At 42.6% G+C, this 23,105-nt stretch overlaps 1 protein-coding gene across 8 annotated transcripts in view; it reads right to left on the bottom strand.

Moving 5' to 3' along the window:
* Nucleotides 1–20,547, bottom strand: part of CHRDL1 (chordin like 1) — a 135,303-nt gene extending 114,756 nt beyond the window's left edge. For 3 of the 8 annotated variants that reach the window (XM_027535205.1, XM_027535204.1, XM_027535209.1), the window contains exons 1-2: nt 20,079–20,525; nt 16,350–16,507 (exon numbers count right to left, since the gene is read on the bottom strand). In XM_027535205.1, the coding sequence (XP_027391006.1) occupies nt 16,350–16,507; nt 20,079–20,230 (310 nt within the window). In that variant the 5' untranslated portion in view covers nt 20,231–20,525. Of the gene's footprint in view, nt 1–16,349; nt 16,508–20,078 lie in introns of all 8 variants that reach the window. The other 5 variants (XM_027535202.1, XM_027535208.1, XM_027535206.1 and 2 more) reach the window with 4 other exon arrangements.
* Nucleotides 20,548–23,105: the final 2,558 nt, after the last annotated feature.

Here is a 23,105-nt window from a genome sequence, read left to right as displayed (position 1 = left end):
CAAAGAAAAAAACCACAAGGCAGTTTGCCCTGTGACCTCAGTTTTCTGTGATTTTAAGAGGACTTGCTGATTTTCATTTCCTTAAGTCTTTGTTCTTGTGACAATAGGAGTGACAACTTCTAAGCTCTTTACATGTCAAGAAACTAGAAGCTCTTTCTAGTCTCTCTTCTGTGCATAAAGGTGTATAAAGTTTTCTATTTATATAATTAACATATACAATATACGTTTTATAAACTACTTTGAAAGTTAACACATTGTGTACATTTTTGTGTCATTAAATATTCCCCCTATACTACATGCCTAGTGACATGATTTTTCATTAACACAGTTGAAACATAATTTCTTAACCAATCCCCTATTTGAGGGTTCAAATTGTATCCTTTTCTTTGTTTTAAAAAAATTCCATGATAAATATCCCTGTATATAGGGGCTTCCCTGGCTGTCCAGTAGTTAAGACTCTGTGCTTCTACTGCAGGAGACAGTAGAAGATCCATGGTCGAGGAACTAAGATCCCATATGCCTCTGCTGCTGCTGCTGCTGCTGCTAAGTCACTTTAGTCGTGTCTGACTCTGTGCGACCCCATAGACGGCAGCCCACCAGGCTCCCCCGTCCCTGGGATTCTCCAGGCAAGAACACTGGAGTGGGTTACCATTTCCTTCTCCAATGCATACAAGTGAAAAGTGAAAGTGAATTCGCTCAGTCGTGACTGACTCTTAGTGACCCCATGGACTGCAGCCTATCAGGCTCCTCCATCCATGGGATTTTCCAGGCAAGAGTACTGGAGTGGGTTGCCATTGCCTTCTCCGCCATATGCCTCTAGGTGTGGCCAAAAAATAAACAAAAATAAATATCCTTGCATATATACTAATGTATGTAATACTGGTTATTTTCTAAATATAAATTCTTAGAGGTAGTTTTATTGAGTCAAAGGTAATGAATGCTTTTAAATTCCCAATCTATACTGTCAAGCTGCCTTCCAGAAAAGCTGCACTAATTTACTTCCCAATTGCAGTGTGTGAAAATGTCCAACACTGGATATTTTAATTGCTTAAAACTTCATAAATTTGGTGAGGGAAAATGGAAACAATTCTTTTTTTCTTTATCAGATCAGATCAGATCAGTCGCTCAGTCGTGTCCGACTCTTTGCGACCCCATGAAGCGCAGCACGCCAGGCCTCCCTATCCATCAGCAACTCTCGGAGTTCACTCAGACTCACGTCCATCGAGTCAGTGATGCCATCCAGCCATCTCATCCTCTGTCATCCCCTTCTCCTCCTGTCCCCAATCCCTCCTAGCATCAGAGTCTTTTCCAATGAGTCAACTCTTCGCATGAGGTGGCCAAAGTACTGGAGCTTCAGCTTTAGCATCATTCCTCCCAAAGAAATCCCAGGGCTGATCTCTTCAGAATGGACTGGTTGGATCTCCTTGCAGTCCAAGGGACCTTTTAATTTCTCCTTTTATGATATTACCATTATTACTGTTAATATTATTATATTAAGCTACATTCTGGACTAAATGTAAGTGCTCAAGACCGTTTATTGATTAAAAGAACTCAGAAAAATCAAAGTTACTTTGTAGGCAAAAGTTGTGTATTTTTCACCCAAGTCTCAGGAATACAATTTTATTGGTAAATACACAAATTAGACCTCTGCTCCACAGTGTTATAGAATCAAGTAAGAAATATTTTTAACAATCCCTGCATGTTTAATTGAGGAGAGACAAATCATGAATTTCCCAAAATAAACATAAATGAGGCACCTTTGGCAAACTTCCACATACTGGTGAGAAGAGAATGACTGTTTCTCTAAAATAAATTCGATAAATTCAAAGTCTTTAAAACACCTAAGTTATTTGCATTTCATATAAACAACTTACCTAGACATTTCAGAAAAATCTGAGTATACACTTAGAAGCAAATCCATGCAGGAGGCTATTTAGGTGGTATTATTAGGCTGGCATAAATTGCCTTACTTGATTGGTTCTTCAATTGTTAATACTTGGATGGAGGTAAGCTGGAAATTACTTTGTTGATTTAAATTCACATTGCAAAGTAAGATGGAACCTGTGTATTACGTATTTGATTCTGGATTATTTTGCTAGAAATAATCAGCTCACTCAGAGGCTGACATGAGATCTACCTACTTAAAATATGAAACTGGATGAGCTTTCATTATTAGCAATGTGATCTGCATGGTTGGGTGATTTATTCCTTTCTGGATGATAAAGAGATGGGATGATAAAAGATAAGGACCCACCCCTTAAAGACTAAGTAAGCACCAAAACAAGGCAAGCTATCAAAATGTGGGTTTCATGTGCATTTACATATTTTTAAAACTCATTTCCAAATTGCTAAGATTCTAACTTACAGGCAAGTCAATTTCCAAAGGAACAGTATACACCAATGCCACAAGGAGGGTATTCTTTATCTACAGCTGTTAAGCAAGTTGCTATCACCTCTCTAAAATATCTTTAAGATAGATTTCTTTACAGAAACTCTTAAATGGATCCTTTCAATATATCTGAGCTCACCACTATTCATGACAACCACAGATGATCCAAATAACTTGTTTCAGCCAACAGATTCTGTTTGCCCCAAATTCAGCCTCTAGATAGAGTACTGTTAGACAATGTGTGAAACTGGCCGATCTGAATTTGCCTTCTCCAAATTTGGCTCAAGGCTAAGGAGGTAGAAGATAAAGGTAAAAAGAGGCCAAGAAACCAGGTCCTGAAGAACACTGAGTCAGATGAGCATGATGATAACAGCAATAAGAAAAATAACAACAAAATTTGTTGAACATGTCTTATAAGTTAAGGGCTTTACATCCATGAATTCAATAAATTCTTGCCACAACCCTACAAGCTAGATCCCATTATTAGCCCCATTTTAGAGATGAGGCACAGGGAGGTTTGGTAACTTGCCTAAGTTGACATGAGTAGTCAAGGTATGGAGCTGGGATTCAAATCTAAGAAGGCTGTCCTCAGAACCAAGGACTGAAACCACAGTAGCATTTTGCCTGTCCTGCTACATGAGTGTAAAGTGCATGTCACCCACTTTTAGAACTTAAAAAATAAAGGGCTTTCACACATTCTTGCCTAACTTTTTCTCAAACCACCCTTCCCACCCTACCTGGAAACACAGCTTTGCTCACTTTTTAACGAATCAGGTGTTGTCTGTAGTGAAGACAAGTCATACTCAAATGACTATAGGAAATGATACAACTGGAAGACTTCATTTTGCATTTTTTGGTATTTATCTCAAGGACAAATTATAAAGTATGAAATAGTGCCTATGCTTCCAAGAGCTATGAAATAGAATTGGGAAGAGACGAGTAACCCTGCTGAAAGTTCTTTTTCATTCTCTTTATACCCATCAGCATTTTTCTCACAATACATGGCATTTATCTCACATTACAATACTAGGTCAAGGTCTAAGTTGCTTCAGTCGTGTCCGACTCTGTGCGACCCCGTGGACTATATCCCGCCAGGCTCCACTGTCCATGGGATTCTCCAGGCAAGAATACTGGAGTGGGTTGCCATGCTCTCCTCCAGGGGATCTTCCTGACCCAGGGATTGAACCTACGTCTCTTATGTCTCCTGCATTGGCAGGCGGGTTCTTTACCACTAGCGCCATACTAGTGTCTTCCCAACTATGCATCTTGAGGATGAAAACATCTTACTCAAAAACTAACTATGCATCAAAACCTGACCATAAATGCAAACACAGTGGTCTTCATCAAATACTCTGGTCCTACTACCTGAGCAACATGGGATTTGGCTAATTATGCTCCAAAGAGAAATCCACAAATTCCTGGAAGGAGCAAATTCAGGAACTGAAGGCAGAGACAAGGAGCTAAACAGTAATATCACTGGTGCTATAAAACAACACTGCTGCAATTACTGACACTGATTTCAACTACATAGCAAAAGTAAACACTATAATTTTTTTTAAAACTATAATCTTCAAGACATGTTTTACCATGGTTGTCCAAGATTGGGTGCTTAACTGAATTACAGCTGATTTCTCCGTGAGTACATGGAACAATGCTCAATTTTCAGAAACTATGATAAAGTCCATTTCAGCACATTATTATAAGTCTGAACTTTAAAAAACTTTCATGAGTTACACAGCAACATTGACCACACCTCTGCTGCTGCTGCTGCTAAGTCACCTCAGTCGTGTCCAACTCTGTGCAACCCCATAGACGGCAGCCTACCAGGCTCCCCTGTCCCTGGGATTCTCCAGGCAAGAACACTGGAGTGGGTTGCCATTTCCTTCTCCAATGCATGAAAGTGAAAAGTGAAAGTGAAGGTACTCAGTCGTGTCTGACTCCGTGCAACCCCATAGATAGCAGCCCACCAGGCTCCCCCATCTATGGGATTTTCCAGGCAAGAGTACTGGAGTGGGGTGCCATTGCCTTCTCCGACCACACCTCAAGTTTCAGTATATTATCTTGGACAAGAAGCACAGGTGAGTTGATTTTATTGAAACAGTGATACCTCACCAACTTGAAGGAGATTCAGGCAAGTAAACTTATCACTTGCCAGTACCTGAGTAATACCATCTGGAGACTTCAAGTGCTCAGTCTCTCAGTCATGTCCAACTCTTTGTGACTCCATGGACTGTAGCCTTCCGAGTTCCTTTGTCCATGGGATTTCCCAGGCAAGAATATTGGAGTGGGTTGCCATATTCCATCTCCAAGGGATCTTCCCAACCCAGGGATTGAACCCTTGTCTCCTATGGCTCCTGCACTGGCAGATTCTTTACCACTGAGCCACCTGGGAAGTCCAGAGACTTCATGACTTACCACTGACTCATGGTATCTGTAGAGTAGAACTTGGTCCCAAGAGAATTTCAATGAACATTTGAGATGGACCTTCAACCTGTATCATCACAGCTATTTTTCAAATGGGTTCATGTGGCCCTAATTGAAAGCGATAATCCCTGATACTTTAAGGGCCCCTGTTAACAGAAATGATGACAAAAAGTAAACAACAAAGATGTGCTTCTATGCCATCAATGTTTTCCCCAACCATTACTGTCTAGCACCGAGCACCAGGTCAAAAGTTCAATAACTTCATCACCAGTCTAAAGGCAAGAAACATTCCCATGAACAGTTTTCGATAAGAGCTATTACTGTAGACACATCATCATGTTAAGTACTACAATAATATTTATTTTATTATAACACATACAGTCAGTGGACAGGGAGAGATGAATCTTTGCTGTTCATTATATAAGAGGACAAATCAAGTAAACAAATTCCTTTTGGAGTATTTTTTTAAAGGCTACTATAATAGTGAAGAAAAAATTAAAAGCATAAGTACTTCTCTTCTGACATTTATCTAACTTGAAGCAGAACGAAGGGCATGATGTAGCAGTCACTACAGAAAAAAAATGTCCTATATCTCTGAAAATTGGGTTTCTAGAACTGAAATCTCAGTCAGAATTCCTCAGGGCTTTAAGACTTCATTTTCAGGCTACTGAAGCCAGTGAAAACGGAAAGCCAAGAAAAATCCAAGTCCTTCACTTTTGAGTATACAGCTTATTTCTCTTTATCTGGTAGTTAATTATCTTATTCCTACTTGTTGGATCATTTGTCCAAAATTAATTCAACTTAATATATATTGAGTGGCCTATGCACAGCCTGGGCTTCCACTACCTGCCTTTTCTACTAGCAGGTGGGCAAACTCAATGAGAAGAAAAGGTCCATATTTCAAAGAGGTTTGAGAGTTGAGCAAGGCGACATCATTGGCTAAGTTGAGAAACGAAGATTTTCCATGAAATTTCAATTCATTGTGCCCTTCTATCTCCCATTAACATGGATAACTGAGACTTGATGGTATTCTCAAGGCCATGGGAGATACTTTTACAGAAAGGCTGCTCAACTGGTGAAATCTGATCTGAATAATTTTTCTGGCTAAAATCATCTCTTACTTGTCATCTGGCATAGGACTTTGGGCAAAAAATCAAAGCTCTTGTCTGAAAAAAACAAATTGTTCTTTCTATCAGCACCTCAGCTGCACAAATCTCTGCTAAAGGAGGTTTACTTACTATTTGGTCAAGAATTTAAGTTGTGCTCTTGAACTCTTCACAACAGAATCAACTTTGTGTGCCCCACAACTGATACCTAACTTATCCAGTTTTCACTTCAGACAACATAGGCTAAGTCTCCACTACAGGTGCACTTTAGAGAATCCATGATGAATCAGTGCTTCATTTAAAAATTTTTTTTTAATAGGAGGATAATTGCTTTACAATGCTGTGTTGATTTCTGCCATTCACCAGTGTGAATCAGCCATAAATATACATACATCCCCTCCTCTTGACCCTCCCTCCCACCCCTCTAAGTTGTCACAGAGCACTTGGTTGAGCTCCCCATGTTATACAGCAACTTCCACCTAGCTGGCTTATTTATATATGGTAATGTATATATTTCAACAGTATTTTATCAATGCATTCCACCCTCTCCTTCCCCTGCTGTGTCCACAAGTATGTTCTCTAAGTCTGCATCTCTATTCCTGCCCTGCAAATAGGTTAATCAGTACTATTTTCTAGATTCTATACATATGCATTAATATATATTTCTTTTTCTCTTTCTGACTTACTTCACTCTGTGTAACAGGCTCTAGGTTCATCCACCTCACTAGAACTGACTCAAGCTTGCTCCTTTTTATGTCTGAGTAATATTCCATTGTACATATGTACCACAACTTCTTTATCCATTCATCTGTCAATGTACATCTAAGTTGATTCCATGTCCTGGCAATTGTAAATAGTGCTGCAATGAACACTGGGGTACATGTGTCTTTTTGAATTATGGCTCATGCAGCTCAATATCAGAAAAACAAACAACTCAATCAAAAAATGGGCAGAAGACCTAAACACATACTTCTCCAAAGAGGACACCCAGATAGCCAATAAACACATGGAAAAATGCTTAACACTGCTCATTATTAGAGAAATGCAAATCAAAACTACAGTGATGTATCATCTCACTCCAATAAGAATGACCATCATAAAAAAAAATCTATAAACAATAAATGCTGCAGAGGATGTGGAGGAAAGGGAGCCCTCCTGTACTGTTAGTGGTAATGTAAACTGGCACAGCCACTATGGAGAACAGTATAGAGATTCTTTTCAAAACACTAGGAATAAACTACCATATGACCCAGTAATCCCACTACTGGGCACATACCCTGCCTGAGTGCTTCATTTTTATAAAATAATATATATGTGTTGTTGTTGTCATTTAGCTGCTAAGTCATGTCCAACTCTTTTGTGACCCCCATAGACTGTAGCCCGCCAGGCTCCTCTATACGTGGGATTTCCCAGGCAAGAATACTGGAGTGCTGGAGTTGCCATTTCTTTTTCCAGGGGATCTTCCCAACCCAGGGATTGAACCTGGGTCTCTGGCATTGCAGGCAGATTCTTTACCATCTGAGCCACCATGGAAGCCCACACATGTGTGTGTGTGTGTGTGTGTGTGTGTGTGTGTGTGTGTAGTTACATAGAAAAAAAGACTCTAAGTCTATATACCAATTAACCATGATTAACATGCAGATGACACCACCCTTATGGCAGAAAGTGAAGAGGAACTAAAAAGCCTCTTGATGAAAGTGAAAGAGGAGAGTGAAAAAGTTGGCTTAAAGCTCAACATTCAGAAAACTAAGATCATGGCATCTGGTCCCATCACTTCATGGGAAATAGATGGGGCAACACTGGAAACAGTGTCAGACTTTATTTTTTTGGGCTCCAAAATCACTGCAGATGATGATTGCAGCCATGAAATTAAAAGACGCTTACTCCTTAGAAGGAAAGTTATGACCAACCTAGATAGCATATTCAAAAGCAGAGACGATACTTTGCCAACAAAGGTCCGTCTAGTCAAGGCTATGGTTTTTCCAGTGGTCATGTATGGATGTGAGAGTTGGACTGTGAAGAAAGCTGAGTGCCGAAGAATTGATGCTTCTGAACTGTGGTGTTGGAGAAGACTCTTGAGATTCCCTTGGACTGCAAGGAGATCCAACCAGTCCATTCTAAAGGAGATCAGTCCTGGGCATTCTTTGGAAGGAATGATGCTAAAGCTGAAACTCCAGTACTTTGGCCACCTCATGCGAAGAGTTGACTCATTGGAAAAGACTCTGATGCTGGGAGGGATTGTGGGCAGGAGGAAAAGGGGATGACAGAGGATGAGATGGCTGGATGGCATCACTGACTTGATGGATGTGAGTTTGAGTGAACTCCGGGAGTTGGTGATGGACAGGGAGGTCTGGCGTGCTGTGATTCATGGGGTTGCAAAGAGTCGGACATGACTGAGTGACTGAACTGAACTGAACATAAATGTTGAGATTACCAATGACTTTTGTTTCTCTAATACTTTTATTTTCTTCTGAATGTTGAAAAATGACATCTATTTTTAAATAGAAAAAAATCACATTGATGTAAACTTTGCTTAGGGCATCTGATAATTGACAATGCAGTCTACTAGACATATTAAACAACCATATGTATAACATTTCCATGTTCTAACCTTCGATTAGCTTATATCATTCAAAGTTAAACTATCTGGACTACATTAACTTAGCACTTAAAAAAATTTATATTAGATATAATTTAATGTTTGCCCTATTCCTTTACAGAGGGTTAATAGAGAAATGCCAAATATGATTCTTCTTTCTTCTATGAAACCAAGATTACAGTTGGTGTCTTTGTACCACCCAAAATGTACTTTCTGCAAACATCCCATCATTAATACCATTTGACTAAGTGGGAGGTAGATGAAATTGTACTTTTCTCTTGCCAACCAATGGAAAGCTTCTCTTTTTATCTTTTCAGGAAGCATATACCAACTTAGAAATGTGAATACTGTAATGTACCAACCTTTGTGCATGCTCAGTCACTCAACTGTATCTGACTCTCGGAGACCCCATGAACTATAGCCCACCAGGCCCCTCTGTCCATGGAATTTTCCAGGCAAGAATACTGGAGAGGGTTGCCATTTCCTTCTCCAGGGGATCTTCCTGACCCGGGGATGGAACCCGCATCTCTTGCATCTCCTGCATTGACAGGTGGATTCTTTACCACTGAGCCACCTGGGAAGCCCCATGATACCAAATCAGGTGTTAAAAATATCTACCCTTTCTACTTTGGTCAGATGGCCTCTATTTTTTGTTTCAGCTTTTAAAAAGTTATCTTGCAACTATTCTTTTGTATATGCTGTGATGTGCTGGGCTTAGTCACTCAGTGGTGTCCGACTCTTTGTGACCCCATGGACTGTAGCCTGCCAGGTGCCTTTGTCCATGGGGATTATCCAGGCAAGAATACTGGAGTAGGTTCCCATGCCCTCCTCCAGGGGATCTTCCCAACCCTGGGACTGATCCCAGGTCTCTCACACTGCAGGTGGATTCTTTACCATCTGAGTCACCAGGGAAGCCCAAGAATACTGTAGTGGGTAGCCTATCACTTCCCCAGGGGATCTTCCCAACCCAGGAATTGAACCAGGGTCTCCTGCATTGCAGGTGGATTCCTTACCAGCTGATCTACCAGGAAATCCCATTCTTTCATATAGAACCTATAACTACCCTTCTGGGAAGTAGCACGCTATAAATCTTAAATGAGTAAAACGCTTTTTGCAAAGACCTTGTGACAATGATAAAAGTCCAGGTGTGCTCCAAATACTAAAGACAGAGCCTTGGTTTCCCTGATGCCTCAGACAGTAACGAATGTGCCTGCAATTCAGGAGACAGGTTCAATCCCTGGGTCGGGAAGATCCCCTGGAGGAGGAAATGGCAACCCACTCCAGTATTCTTGCCTGGAGAATCCCATGGACAGAAGAGCCTTGCAGACTACAGTCTATGGGGTCCAAAGAGTTGGACGTGACTGAGGGACTAACACTTCCACTTTCATTTTTCTGGTTTCCCTTGCCCTCCCCGATGCACAACCCCTTATTCTCCCATCCTTTAGTTTGCTGTCCAGAAGGGAAGAATTCCTCTCAGAGAGTAGAGAATCTTTAGTTCAGAGAGAGCGTGAATGACTCAACCAACACCACACAGTGAGCAATAGAACTGACCAGAAGCCAGGTCTCCTGACTTAGAGCACAGTTCACTCTCCATTAGACTATGAGGGCATTCCAATCCTTCTGATAAGTCAGGGAAATCTAAGAAGCATGCACATAAAGGCACATATTTTTAGCCTTCCTCACACATTTCCTTTGGCTTAGCTTATTTAGGTTCCAGAATAATTTTAGTCCTAGACTCTATCTTTTAACTCCCAAATAGTATACTGCCTGTCTTTGGAATTCTGATTACAAAGTTCTTTATTCATCTACTCAGATCATCTCACATGTTACGTGGCTGCCATGTGCAAAGCTGTGCATGCCATGCTAAGTCACTTCAGTTGTGTCCGACTCTTTGGGACCCCATGGACTGTAGCCTGTCAGGATCCTCTGTCCATGGGATTCGCCAGGGAAGAATACAGGAGTAGGTTACTATTTCCTTCTCCACAGGTGCAAAGCACTGGGCTTCTATTCAAGAGAAGGCACTGGCTTCCTCAAAGAACTGCTAGACACAAACTGGTGTTGTGAACAGAACAGCGGATCTGGAGACCTGGGTTTTCATTCTGGTGCTGCCCTGGATTTGCTGTCTGGCTTTGTACAAAGTCACTTGGCCTCACTCAGTTTCAAGTTTCTCATTTGAAAATTAAGGTGATAATATCATTGGGCCTGTAAGAGAGTTACTCTAATTGCTGTGTGTGCGTATGTTAGTCACTCAGTTGTGTCTGACTCTGCAACCCCATGGACTGTAGCCTGCCAGGCTCCCGTGTCCATGGAATCTCCAAGCAAGAATACTGGAGTGGGTTGACATTCCCTTCTCCAGGGGATCCTTCTGACCCGAGGATCAAACCCGGGTCTCCTGCACTAGAGGCAGATTCTTTACTGTCTGAGCCATCAGGGAAGCTACCATTCATTAAAAACTGTGTGCCAGCCACTGACACACAGCCCTCTGTGTGCACAATATGATCGAGTCTTTAGATGACCATGTTTACAATCAATACACTATTATTTCCCCTACTGTACTGATAAGAGCACTAAAGCTGGAGAGATTAAGCAACATTCCCAAAGTAAGTAAGGAAGTCGTGGATCTGGGGTTTGGATCAAAGTGGACTCCAGAGTTTCCATAGCCAACACCACTGGTCCCTCCCAACATAAAAAATAATTAAGAATATACCTTGAAAGGCATTAAGCTAATTTTAAAGCATTCTCATTTACTCTACTTCTACCTATCTGAACTTCTAAGATGTGAATACATCTATTCTTCTGCTCATTTCTTTGTCTTGTCAAATAATCACCTTGAATGTCCAAGCAATAACCTGGAGGTGGGGGACTCAAGCCCTTCTGGTTGACTTTCACAATAAAGAGGCTCTGGGTAGGCTCCATAAGACCATGCTTCCTGTGTCTCAAAATTTCACTATCTTCTTCCTTCTCTGCAATCTTTTGGGGACTCATCCTTCCTGGGAAGTTCAGAGGCCCATTTTCAGCCAAATACAAATGTTAGAAGCTTTTCTCCAAAGGAGAAAAATGAGTGAGAATCTAGTCCCTTAGAAGATCCAGCTAACCCATCTTATAAAGAAGGCACAGAAGCCATGAAATACACCAACCATTTCTCTCCCAAGGACTTTTGCCAGCCTTGGCACAGGCTGGTTCATTTGAAATATATAATTAAATATTCTTAACAACTCAATTCTTCCACCTCACTTTGATCAATAGTTCATTACCTAAGTCAGATGTGCCAAAAGAGGCAAACTCTTCAGCTCATTTTGTCCTACATTTGCATGAATATTATGCACTGAATATTATGCTTCTTTGAACTTCAAAAGAACTTCCTGGCCTCTTTTGACTACAACTTTAACAATTGAGCATAATGGAGTTACAGAAAGACATTTTCCCAGCTAAAGATCTCCAACCTCGCTGCTTTTGGACAGGAACAAACTTTTATATAAGCCATAAATGGCTCATTCATCCACTGTGATGGCACTGTCCATATTTCCCGGGTTCCTGAGCGGGTTTTCCCTCCTGTGAGAGCAAGGTAACTCTGGCTAATTAGCTACTAGCAAGTGGCAGCACCCACTTCTACTTTTCCTTGTGCAAACAGCTTTCTGCTTTGAAAGCATTTCCTCCAGACCTCCTCAGATTCTACACCAGTTGAGTGAGTGTCTTTGACCATAATAGCATCGCCCCTCATTCCATCCTGATGCCTAAAATGGGAGAGCAAACAGGCTACCGAGCATCTGCCTTGACCAATATGCTTATACTCAAACCAGCCCATGAGTGAGAAAAAACCTTGGCTTCCTTGGGTAAAACAGTATCAGGCAGCAAGGAGCGACATGAAACTTTATGATCCTTACACATTTCTTGAAGTTTTTCTGTTATTTTTTCCCCTCATTTTGCTTCTTCCATTCCTATACCTACTCTTCTCTAGAACTCAACAGCACAATATGGGAATCCTGATTTCCTTTTACTTCAAAGGACTTTTTCCTGTTGTCAAAGTAATATTGCCAATTGTGAAATCTTTGGAATAAACAGAAGTATAAAGATGAACAAAAATAACAGTCATGAAACTACTACCCAGAGATAAAAAATTAGTTCCCTCTTGCACACCATGTGTGTGCGTGCATGCTCAGTCGTGTCTGACTCTTTGTGTCCCCATCGACTGTAGTCTGCCAGGCTGGCTCCTCTGTCCATGGGGTTTTCCAGGCAAGAATACTGGAGTGGGGCTGCCATGCCCTTCTCCAGGGGATATTCCTGACCCAGGGATTGGACCTTTTTCTCCTTCATTGGCAGGTGGATTCTCTACCACCGAGCCACCTGGGAAGCCTCACTGTGCACCAAGCATGAATATAAAGTTCAGGTAGAAGAGAGAACTATGGGTAAAACCCCAAATTATGGAAGCAGTAGAAAAAAATATAAGAATATGGAGTAGGAAAGATCTTCCTAGGAATAAGAAGAAATCCACAAGCCATAAAGGAAATGAATGACAGATCTGACTACACAAAAATTTAAAACTTCTATATGGGAAAATATGGCTTATACAAAGTTTGAATGAAATGGCAGACTGGGAAAACAATACGTGAAATACAAAAGGTTATTAACAACATTTGAAATAACAAAATGTTAATAAATAAGCTTTTGCAAATCAATAAGACAAGCAACCCAACTGAAAAATAGCCAATTCACTGGAGAAATACAATTGAATTAAAAGTAATTGAAAATATACTCCAGTAACAGTAAAATCTCACAGCACAATTGAAACATGATTTCCTCTAGTAAACTGGCCCATGAATACAGTGATTAATAATACTTTTAGTGAAGGAATTAGAAATGGACATGCATACATATATGGTGGAAGTATAAACTGATACTTTTTTTGGAAGGACAATTTGACAGTTTTTGCCAAGATTAAAACTGAGCATACACTTTGACCTGACAATTACTCACAAATACTTGCTTAAGTGCTTTCAGGCATTCACTAATGCCTTACTTATAGTAATAACAAAACTGGAAACAATCTAAATATCTACAAATAGGGACTATCTAAACAATCCATGGCACACTCATATAACCGGGTACTATGTAGGCATTAGAATGAACATGGTACTGTTACACTGAAATGTTCTGACATGGAAGGATGTCCCGGACACACTGCTGAATAAAGCAAGTTATAAGGAATATATATATATATATATATATATATATATATATAATATCCAATTTTTGTAAAAGAAAAAATCCCTATAGATATGTATGTTTTGATAACACAGAGAGAAAACATCATGGAAGAAACATAAAACTATTATTAATAGAATAATAGAAAACTATTATTAATAGTAACAGTCATCCCTGAGGTGCGGGAATGGGAGTTGAGAGAAACAGGTTCTTTATGAAGTTCAGATACTTTCACATCATTTTGTTCAGTGAGTAGTATTCATTTCATAATTTAAGAAATTTCAAAATAAGCTAATATAAGCATTTTCCAGGGCTATCATTTTCAATAAGAAGTGTTTGGTAGCATGAGAGTACATTACAAGGATCATTTATGCAACCATTTCCTACTGCTTCTAATGTCTTGTGCTGCTGCTGCTAAGTCGCTTCAGCCGTGTCCAACTCTGTGCGACCCCACAGACGGCAGTCCACCAGGCTCCCCTGTCCCTGGGATTCTCCATGCAAGAACACTGGAGTGGGTTGCCATTTCCTTCTCCAATGCATGAAAGGGAAAGTGAAAGGGAAGTTGCTCAGTTGCCTCCGGCTCTTCATGACCCCATGGACTGCAGCCTACCAGGCTCCTCCACCCACGGGATTTTCCAGGCAAGAGTACTGGAGTGGGGTGCCATTGCCTTCTCTGTCTAATGTCTTGTAGAGCTGCAATATAAATCTCTGTGCATGCACTGTGTGTATGTGTGTGTGTGAGTGTGTATGTGTGCCAAGGTAACATACCTAAGGCATAGACTTTTAGAGTTTCCTTTTAGTGGAGATAACTTTGCACATATCTTTGAGACAGTTAGCTTGGGTCAGGCCCCAGAGAATGATGCTGAGGGCTCATTTAGGGAATGATGATGACCTAAGCCTCATTATCTGACTATAAGCTGGAAACACTAGCCCAGAACTGGTCCCTTAGGCCATCTGTTACATAATCATTTTGACACCAACTGAATATCCAAAGGGCTTGGGACAGACTCACAGGCAGTAGGAAATGTTAGTGATAGTTTGGGGCCTGTCAGTTTTCAATCACATTTTTCCTTTGGTTTGTCAATTAAGCTCTAATTGTCTATTTCTATGGACAATATTACTCAATTCTTCATTAATATGGAAGGCTTCCCAGAGAAGATGGTCTCCTATGAGTTGCAAGCTTCCCCATGCTGCCACAAGGCCATAAGGGAAGTTTCTCCCTAAGAAACAAAGGAGTTTTAAGTCCAGCTGCTTGTGAGCTTAGCTGAGAATAGACTGGACTTTTCTCTTACATCCACTTAAATCAAGGCAAACTTCTGGAAGACGACGGTTCTGAGGTGGATTACATATTCAAGCAGAAGAAGGTTGGTTGAGGACTACAAGAGAAGAGGCTGATTTAAGCTCTCTTGCTCCTACTGTGTCCTGCTCAAATTTCCTTTTTTGTGTCTTGATCATACGAGAGATTACAATGGATCACTCATGTTTAAAAGCCTAATCAAAAGCCCCATTTCTCTCAGGAAGGAGACTCACTTTACTGTGAAAACCATAGTGAAGTAGAAAGACAGGTAACAGTGGAACAGATTCGGCACTGTTCTCCCTAACAGAGAGCCTCATGCCCAATATATTTAACTTAAGCTGATAAAGGAGATATGTGTTGAAATGATGGGCTTCAGATGCTGTTTCAGCTCCTACCAGGCATATTTACACAGTTCCTTCTCATGAATAAGTTCAGTGGAGCAGAGAATGCCCCGTCTTGGACCAGTTCCACTTTGTGCTTCTTTCGATGCAGCCAAAAAGGGGAACTAGAGAGAGGGCTTTTCCTTCAAATGCAGAGCCAGGGTCCACCTTGGAGGTGGCTGCAAATGGCCCAAAGATGGTGAGGCTCACAGTGGGCAAAGGCAGGCAGACAGCTCCTAACAAGGGCAGAGATGTCAATGGTTACTCATAAGTCTCCCAAATGTGGCCGCAAGGAGGGTTAATTACCCCCCTTTTCCTGCCACTCAGCTTTCTCCAATGTGTCAGCCCATGACACGGATCGCTGACTTTCTAGAAATATTCCCTGGCTTTGCAGGGACGTTCCGTTCAACAAATGGCATCCAATTTGCTCACGGTCCCTGGAATCTCAATTTCCTCAAAGGATTTTTCATCTCAATCCAGTTCGTGTGAAGGTTTTTTCCTTCTTCGTTTTTCGGCAGAAGGGAATAGGCAGAGCCTGCTTTACTTTTTTTTCTTTTTCTTTTCTGTGTTATTCTTTTTCATAAAGTGAAAACCTTTGTGGAAGAGTCTGAAATTTGGGAAAAAATCCAGCTCATCTGTCAGATATTTCTAGAATTACGTAAAATGGAATGAGATTTGTACAGTTTAGAACAGGAAACGGAAAATAACTAATGTGTCATGTGTTCTATGAGATGAAAACTATATGATAATCAGAAAAACAGCCCCAAATTCATTGGCCTGATTCAAAGCTCTCCTTCTTTTATCAACTCACACATAAACCAGTAACATTCACTTTCTTAGATTCGTGGCAGGGCCACATTTGGGCTAACTCGCAATCTCTTCAGATTATAAGCACATTCTCAAAGAAATGACAAGAAAGTATCTTGTTTTTTTTTAAACTCAAGACACTTACGTTTTACTTGCTCTGTTCTGCTTCCTTCTAGGAAAAGAAAGAACAGCAACAAGGAAAAGATGTATCTCATGCCTCCCATGCAGCCCATCTTCCACTTTTTTCTCATTCCAGCCAGTGCAAAAGGCAACTTGAAACTTTCAGGGCCCCGTGTACTCAAGCTGTTGGGAAGAAAGCAGACAAAAAGACTTAGAACAGATCTACTGGAACTGATGGAGACCTCTTATCTCAGGCTTCTAACCTACTGGGGGGCGGGAAGGGCTGGGGGAATTTACATGTGTAATAAGCACTGTTTTCCTGCAAAGAAAGAAAAGGCCTCTCCTGCCTTGCAAAGACTGTGGAGGAAAATGTAAGTGGACTAACATACATTCCTATCCAACGCTAAGGCTAAATCCTTACAGGCAAGTCATAGGAAAGAAAAAATAAACTTTGAAATCCTCATTTCTAAGGGAATTAAAGTTGATTTCTCAAGAGATTTTCTTTGGGAGAAAAGGGAAACTGGGGTTTGCAAAACGGCCATTTTGGCAAACAAGATAAAAATAATAGGCAGTGACCCAAACAATTTTTGAAACGAAAGTCAACTGATCTTAGCTTCAAGACTATCATTATTTTTAATCCTTCAGGGATGGGGCAAGCATTGATCAGTGTTTCGCCTGTGTCTCTTATGAGATCTATAAGGATTTTCAGTTTGGCTACTTATGTTGGAAAAGACAGATGTGATTAGCAAATGGATGTGATGTAAGCACCTGAATGGTTCAGACATACTCCTCTCACATGAAGTCCCCTGTGAAATGGAAATTTTAAATGGACCATTTAAGGAATATTGGGCAAACTTAAGTAGGTAATATGTTCACATTGCATCACCACGCAAAAGACCACCCCAAAAGCACCTATCATTCCTAAAAATAGGAGAACTGCATTTCCAGTCTCAGGAGTGGAAAGCTTTTTGAGGCTTAGAACACAGAAGGTTTGCTATAGATTATATCCAGCCACAGGTCATTTCCATCGACTTTAGAGCTGGCAAAACTCTTCCAAAGGGGGATTTGAAAATATTTAAATAATTCAAGAAACACCATATTTCAGTCTGGGATTAACACTGGATGGGAAGTGAGTTCAACAATCTTTTCAGCAGGTCCAACCTAAATATTGAGTATAGAGAGCTGGATGGAATACAAGATGATCATTCTGGAGAACTGAATTGTCTTTGGGCCACGATGTGAATGCCACCACTCTTACTTTAAATATTATGAAGTTGGCCAGATAATTTAAAATCCATGGTTTCAAATTAAGAGTATGTAACCAAAGCAGAACTGGTCATAGAGAATAATTTATGCTATCAGCCAGGATTTGCAGGACCGGTTTGCTGCTCTACCTCCTTCCTGCTCCTTAAACGACAACTAAATTTTCCTGGGACATGTTCATAGCCTTCAAAAGACCTGGGTTCTGATGACCAGATCCCGTCTGGGAGTTTCTGGCCCTTCTTCAATCACTCAGAATGTCCATCTCTGTCCTCTGAGAGTTACCAGGTTCCCTCGAAGCAAATCATTTCCATGAACAGCTTTAACACAGCGACTCACCCCAGTGAGGTTCTTCCCGAGCCTTCTTTAATAAGCTTATCCCCCAAGTCTCCAAAGGAGAAAGATTTTTTTTAAACCACTGAAATTCAATTTATCATAATCACATATGGCTCTCAGGGGGGATTTCTGAAGCCATGGTTTTCGGGTCTCCCCATGCAAGAACCAACTGGATTGTTTTTCTTGTACAATGGTTGGGTGATTTGGTGAACAGTAGCATTGCCTCATAACTCAAGCTGGCAAGAAAACGGCTCTTAGGTTTTGGTTTTTGTTTTTTCTTTTTTTTTTTTTTTTTGCTTTTCTTGGGTCTCAACTAATGGTATGAGCAAAGAGAAAAGTTGGTGACTAGAGAGCAATTAATCTCTTTTGGCGTTCCTGTCATCTGTGTGGCCTCCCTGGCTGGGCTGAAGAACATCAGAAAATGAATCTCTTTATAAATAATCACTTTTGCTTTACAAGATCCTGAAGTCCTGCCTTTATGTTCTGTATGGAGCTATAAACCTAGAAGAGTTCCCTCCCCAGGTCTCTGTTAAATTTCTCTTTATCCCTTTAACTTTTTCTTTTGGGGGGAGGAGAACAGTTCAAGACATTTGTTGGGGCTGCAGCAATAAACACGAGTGAGCATTGCTCAGCAAACATGCCGACTCTTACACTTGCAAAGAGCCAAACTGTCCTTAATTTTTCAAATTATACTTTGACCCAGTTAACTGGAGTTATTTCGGCATTAACTCTCTGTTTGCTTCACACAGGCCGTTGTGCCATTGAACTTGCACTGGCTCTTTTACAGGTTACTTAGAAATGTAGCCATTGACATATCTGGGGGAAAGCCAGGCTCCAACAAGAAAACAACAAAGAAAACAAAAATTCTGAGACCAACGCTGCCGAGCTGGGGAGGGTGAGTGGGCTTTACAGGAGTCTAAGAAACACGTAAGATCCTAAAGAAATGCACCCATTAAGGTGCCTTCGTAAAACAAGCATTCACCAAGTTCATTTGCAACAAGGGAGGGGATCAAGGGCTCCTTGCCTGGCTGTGACTGCAAGGGATCTGGGCCGCCAAGTGTCAAGGCTCTGTCCGTTCTCAGAAGAGGTCTCCTGGGTAGAATAGAATCAGAGACATTCCCAAAGGAAGGCTAAAGGATGGGCAGGTCAGCCAGCTCTTCATGCCCCACAGTGTTCCTTTAATCCTTCCTAGAGGCTTCACTACCCTTGTAATCTTACATGCACTATTGTCTGTGGGACAGCCCCCAGGGTAACAATTCTCTTTTGGACAAACAGTAAGAGGACACTGGAGTCGCAGGCCAGAGTCCATCAGCTAAAATCCTCTCCCCAATCTACCACCCAACAAGAAAAGCTCCATTCACTGGCGGTGGGCTGGCTCTGAAAAATGGCAGCTTCAAGGCCAGGGTGTCTCTGGTCTGAGTTGAGATGCCTTTGTCGCTATGACGGACAAACAACGACTGGAGTTTGGTTTGCAAAACACCATGCTATCTATCATTTCCTTTTGATTCCCCACAACAACTCCACCTTCAAAATGGGCATCCTGGAGCCCAGAGAACTCAACTGCCCATTCTCATAAAGTTAGTGGCAGGGCCGACAGGAACTAGAAGGCAGGCTTTCCAGGCCCTGAGTTCTGGCAATACTGCGTTGCACCCTGAGCTTAGCGGGTCCAACTCTGACCCCAGTGGTCCGGGCCAGAAAATGAGGCAGATGTCCACAAGGAGGACAGAGGCGCCTCCAGCCCCTTCTGCTCTGTTTCCTTAACTTGAGTACCTCGGAACCACCTACTGGTCCAGGGCACTTCAGCAAGCAAGCAAAAAAGACTCAGGACACAGGCGATCACTAAGGGGACTGCAGAACCTGTTAGATGGCTACCCAAGGGGCCTCCCCGCAGCTCCAGAGCCTGGAACTAAGCAGGCCAAGCGGGAGTGGCGAGTTCGAATCCGGAGGGAGCCGACCCCCCCCCCCCCCCCATCCACCCACCTACCTTGGTGCAGCGCCCTGGGCCCCACCTCCAGCCGGGCCGCGGGCAGCTGAAACAGGGAGCCGGCTGGGGTGGCAGGTTCGGGGAAGTTTGTGGTGCCGTGGGGGAAGACGGCCCACCTGTGCAAAGGCTGGAAAGGAAGAGTGGGAAAGCAGGCGCCAGGCACCTCTCACTGACCTGGCCACCGGCCTCCTCCGTGGTCCACGCGTGCAGGCGTTCCAAGCTCCCCGGGGCGCTCCTCCGAGGTCTGGGATTCGCAGGTTGTGGCGAGAGCTAGAGTGCGTGCGAGGGGGGAGGGGGGACTCGAAAGTGGGTGGGAGGAAAAACATCACCGCCCTCACACCACGAGGGAGCAGCGGTTCGCTCGGCTCCCGGGGGCAGAGCCAAGGCGCGGGTGCGGCGGCCCGGGGCCACCTGCCCGCCCGCCGCCCGCTCCCCAGTTGGCCAGCGAGGCCGGCGGCTCGGCGCGGGCGGGAAGTCCGCGACCACGCAGCAGCTGCAAGCCCGCACCCCCTCGCCTCCCGGACACCGCCGCTTTCTCCCCTATCCCTCGACCCGAAAGTTAAGAAATCGGGAGAAAGTGTGAGGCTCAGCCGGCGACTTTCCCATCACGCAGCGCCAGCCGTCGCCCCCCCCAACCCCCGCTCCTCTGGCTAAGCGAGCGTTGGGGTCTTAAAGGGACCGCACATCTCCTCCGGCCCCTCCTCCCGCTCCGCGCTGGAGGCGCCTAGGAGCTCCCCGCCGCTTGCTCACGGCCTGATGACCCCGGCTGCCCTCCGACTTCCCTGCTGGAAGCCCTCAGCCCCCTCTCTTCCGGCACCACGGCCGCTCTGCGTGCACCTGGTCTGGTCCCCAGCCGGCGCGCGGGACGCGGGATGAATTGGCCTCGAAAATGATGCCCTATAGCAGGCTGCTGATCATTTCGGGGTGTATCTCAAATCCACATCGCGGCTAGTAAAGTGACAAAACGTTGGTGCCCTTCAAGGCAGGATGGCGATGAGTGTGTGTCTGTGGAGGGACAAGGGACGACTTAGAAATCTGCTTTCGTCCACCAAGAGAGTTCCTAAGACCCAGGGAAAGGGTCTCCAGTGACTGTTAGGTGTCTTGAAGAAAACTTGGGAGTGGCTCACCAAGAACCCATCCGTGAAATCGCAATATCACTGCTGACCCCTTGGTGAACCCGAGATGGACTAGTCCAGATTTGAGTTTATTCCATGAGCAAGAGGTACAAATTATCAGAATTCTCTAAGGGCCTGAAAGCGGTGCCTTGACAGACAGTACCCATTTATATTTTGAGCTCCTAAATTTAAAGGAGAGCTGCAGGATTTTTTCAAGGTGGAACTGCCTTATATTTGATACTCTTAACATCAACATGCCACTTTATGGCTTACAGAGTACTTTCCTATGCATCATCATTACTTTTTAAACTCTCACAACAAACCGAATGATCTGTCCGTGGCCTCAAGTGTTGAAGTTGGCAGGAACTTCTGGACCATTCTAATCAACCTCTTCCTGTCACAGAAGAAACTGATGGAGGAGGGAGCGGGAGACCTGATGTATGGAAGGCCGCGCTAGATAGATTTGACCTTCCAGTTAGGGTTTCCTGACTTTCAACCCGCTGCTCTCTGGCTGTTATCGCCAGTCTATAGATGAGGAAACTGATGCTCAGAGCAGTTGTGCTTGCCAAAACCATATCATATATCACGAAGAGAGAACAAAGGAGAATGAAAACAAAAATAATTATCCCTGGAAGTTGTCTTTTTTTTTCTTTCTTCACAAGTGTTAATATCATCCAACTAGCCCTGAATTGCTGGGGATGTTTATTTCAGTGTTAACAAAGAAAACTTGGCCCTTTCTGAAATGTTGCCTTCAGGGCCCAAAATGTCTAGCTCCATCCTGCTACCTAGGTAGCCACACATTACCACATGCATTCAATTTGTGCTGTACTATATTAGTTTGAACTTGCTGATTTGTTGCCTCATAACCATTCTCATGCCACTTAAGGCACTGATGTTTTGTCTCACTATACTGAGTTCCTCAAGGCCAAGGACTGGTTGTTTAATTTCCTTTGTATCTGCATCCCCCAACCCCCATCATCACTCCCAATGTGCTTAGAGAGTATTCAGGAAAATGGGTGTCAGGGAACAGACGGGGACAAGCATAGATCCCAGTATTAAAAATCCGTAGACTCACTGAGATTTAACAACTCATCTATTTGGCTACAACCACTGGCTCCCCTCGCTTGATGTAGTATTCTGATTACTCCATAACAAACCATCCCCAAACCTAGTGGCTTAAAAGCTTCCAATGATTTATTATGATCAAATGGTTCTTTTCAACTGGGCAGTTTTTTGCTCAGGATATTTGTACACTTGGCAACTGTATAAGGGGGTGCTGGAATGCTCTGAAAGGTTCGTCATTAGTGTAATGCTGGTGGTCCTTATATTCATTCCAGTCTTGATTTCTGAATTGGGAACTCCAACGTGGGTCTAACCTAGACTTCGTACCAGGTCTTTTCAAGCTAAACTGATGATTATCTCTATGCTTTATTTTTCTCTACTTATTAAATGGGGGATCAAGCATAGACCATCTCATAGTCATTCTTAAGAAGTTTTACTTTGAGATAATCATAGATTTATATGCAATTGTAAGAAATAATTCACAGGGATCTCAAATACCTTTCACTCCCAATGATAACATCATGTATATCTATAGTTGTTGTTTAGTCACTGTCGTGTCCTACTCTTTTTGTGACCCCATGGACTGTATGGAGCTGCTCCAGGTTCCACTGTCAGTGAGATTTCCCAGGCAAGAATACTGGCGTGGGTTGCCATTTCCTCTCCAGGGGATCTTCCCAACCCAGAAATCGAATCCATGTCTCCTGCATTGGCAGGTGGATTCTTTACCACAGGGCCACCTGGCAGAGCATATCTACAGTACATATTACAAACGGGAAATTGACATCAGTACCATCTATCTGCCTTATTCCAATTTCACAACAATTCTATATGCACCCATCTGCCTGTGTGTACAGCTCTAAGAAAAGTTATCACGTGTAGGTTTGATGTGATCACCACCATAGTCAAGATACTAAACAGTGCCAACACCACAAGGTCTCCACTGTTACTCATCTTCTTCTGTCCTCTCTTCCTGACAACCACTAAACTGTTTCTCCATCTCTGTAATTTTGTCATTTAAGAATAT

Source organism: Bos indicus x Bos taurus, chromosome X (genome assembly GCF_003369695.1).
Source record: "Bos indicus x Bos taurus breed Angus x Brahman F1 hybrid chromosome X, Bos_hybrid_MaternalHap_v2.0, whole genome shotgun sequence".
Taxonomy (NCBI): domain Eukaryota; kingdom Metazoa; phylum Chordata; class Mammalia; order Artiodactyla; family Bovidae; genus Bos; species Bos indicus x Bos taurus.
The sequence above is the reverse complement of the archived record's forward strand: the minus strand, read 5'-3'. Positions and strand labels throughout refer to the sequence as shown.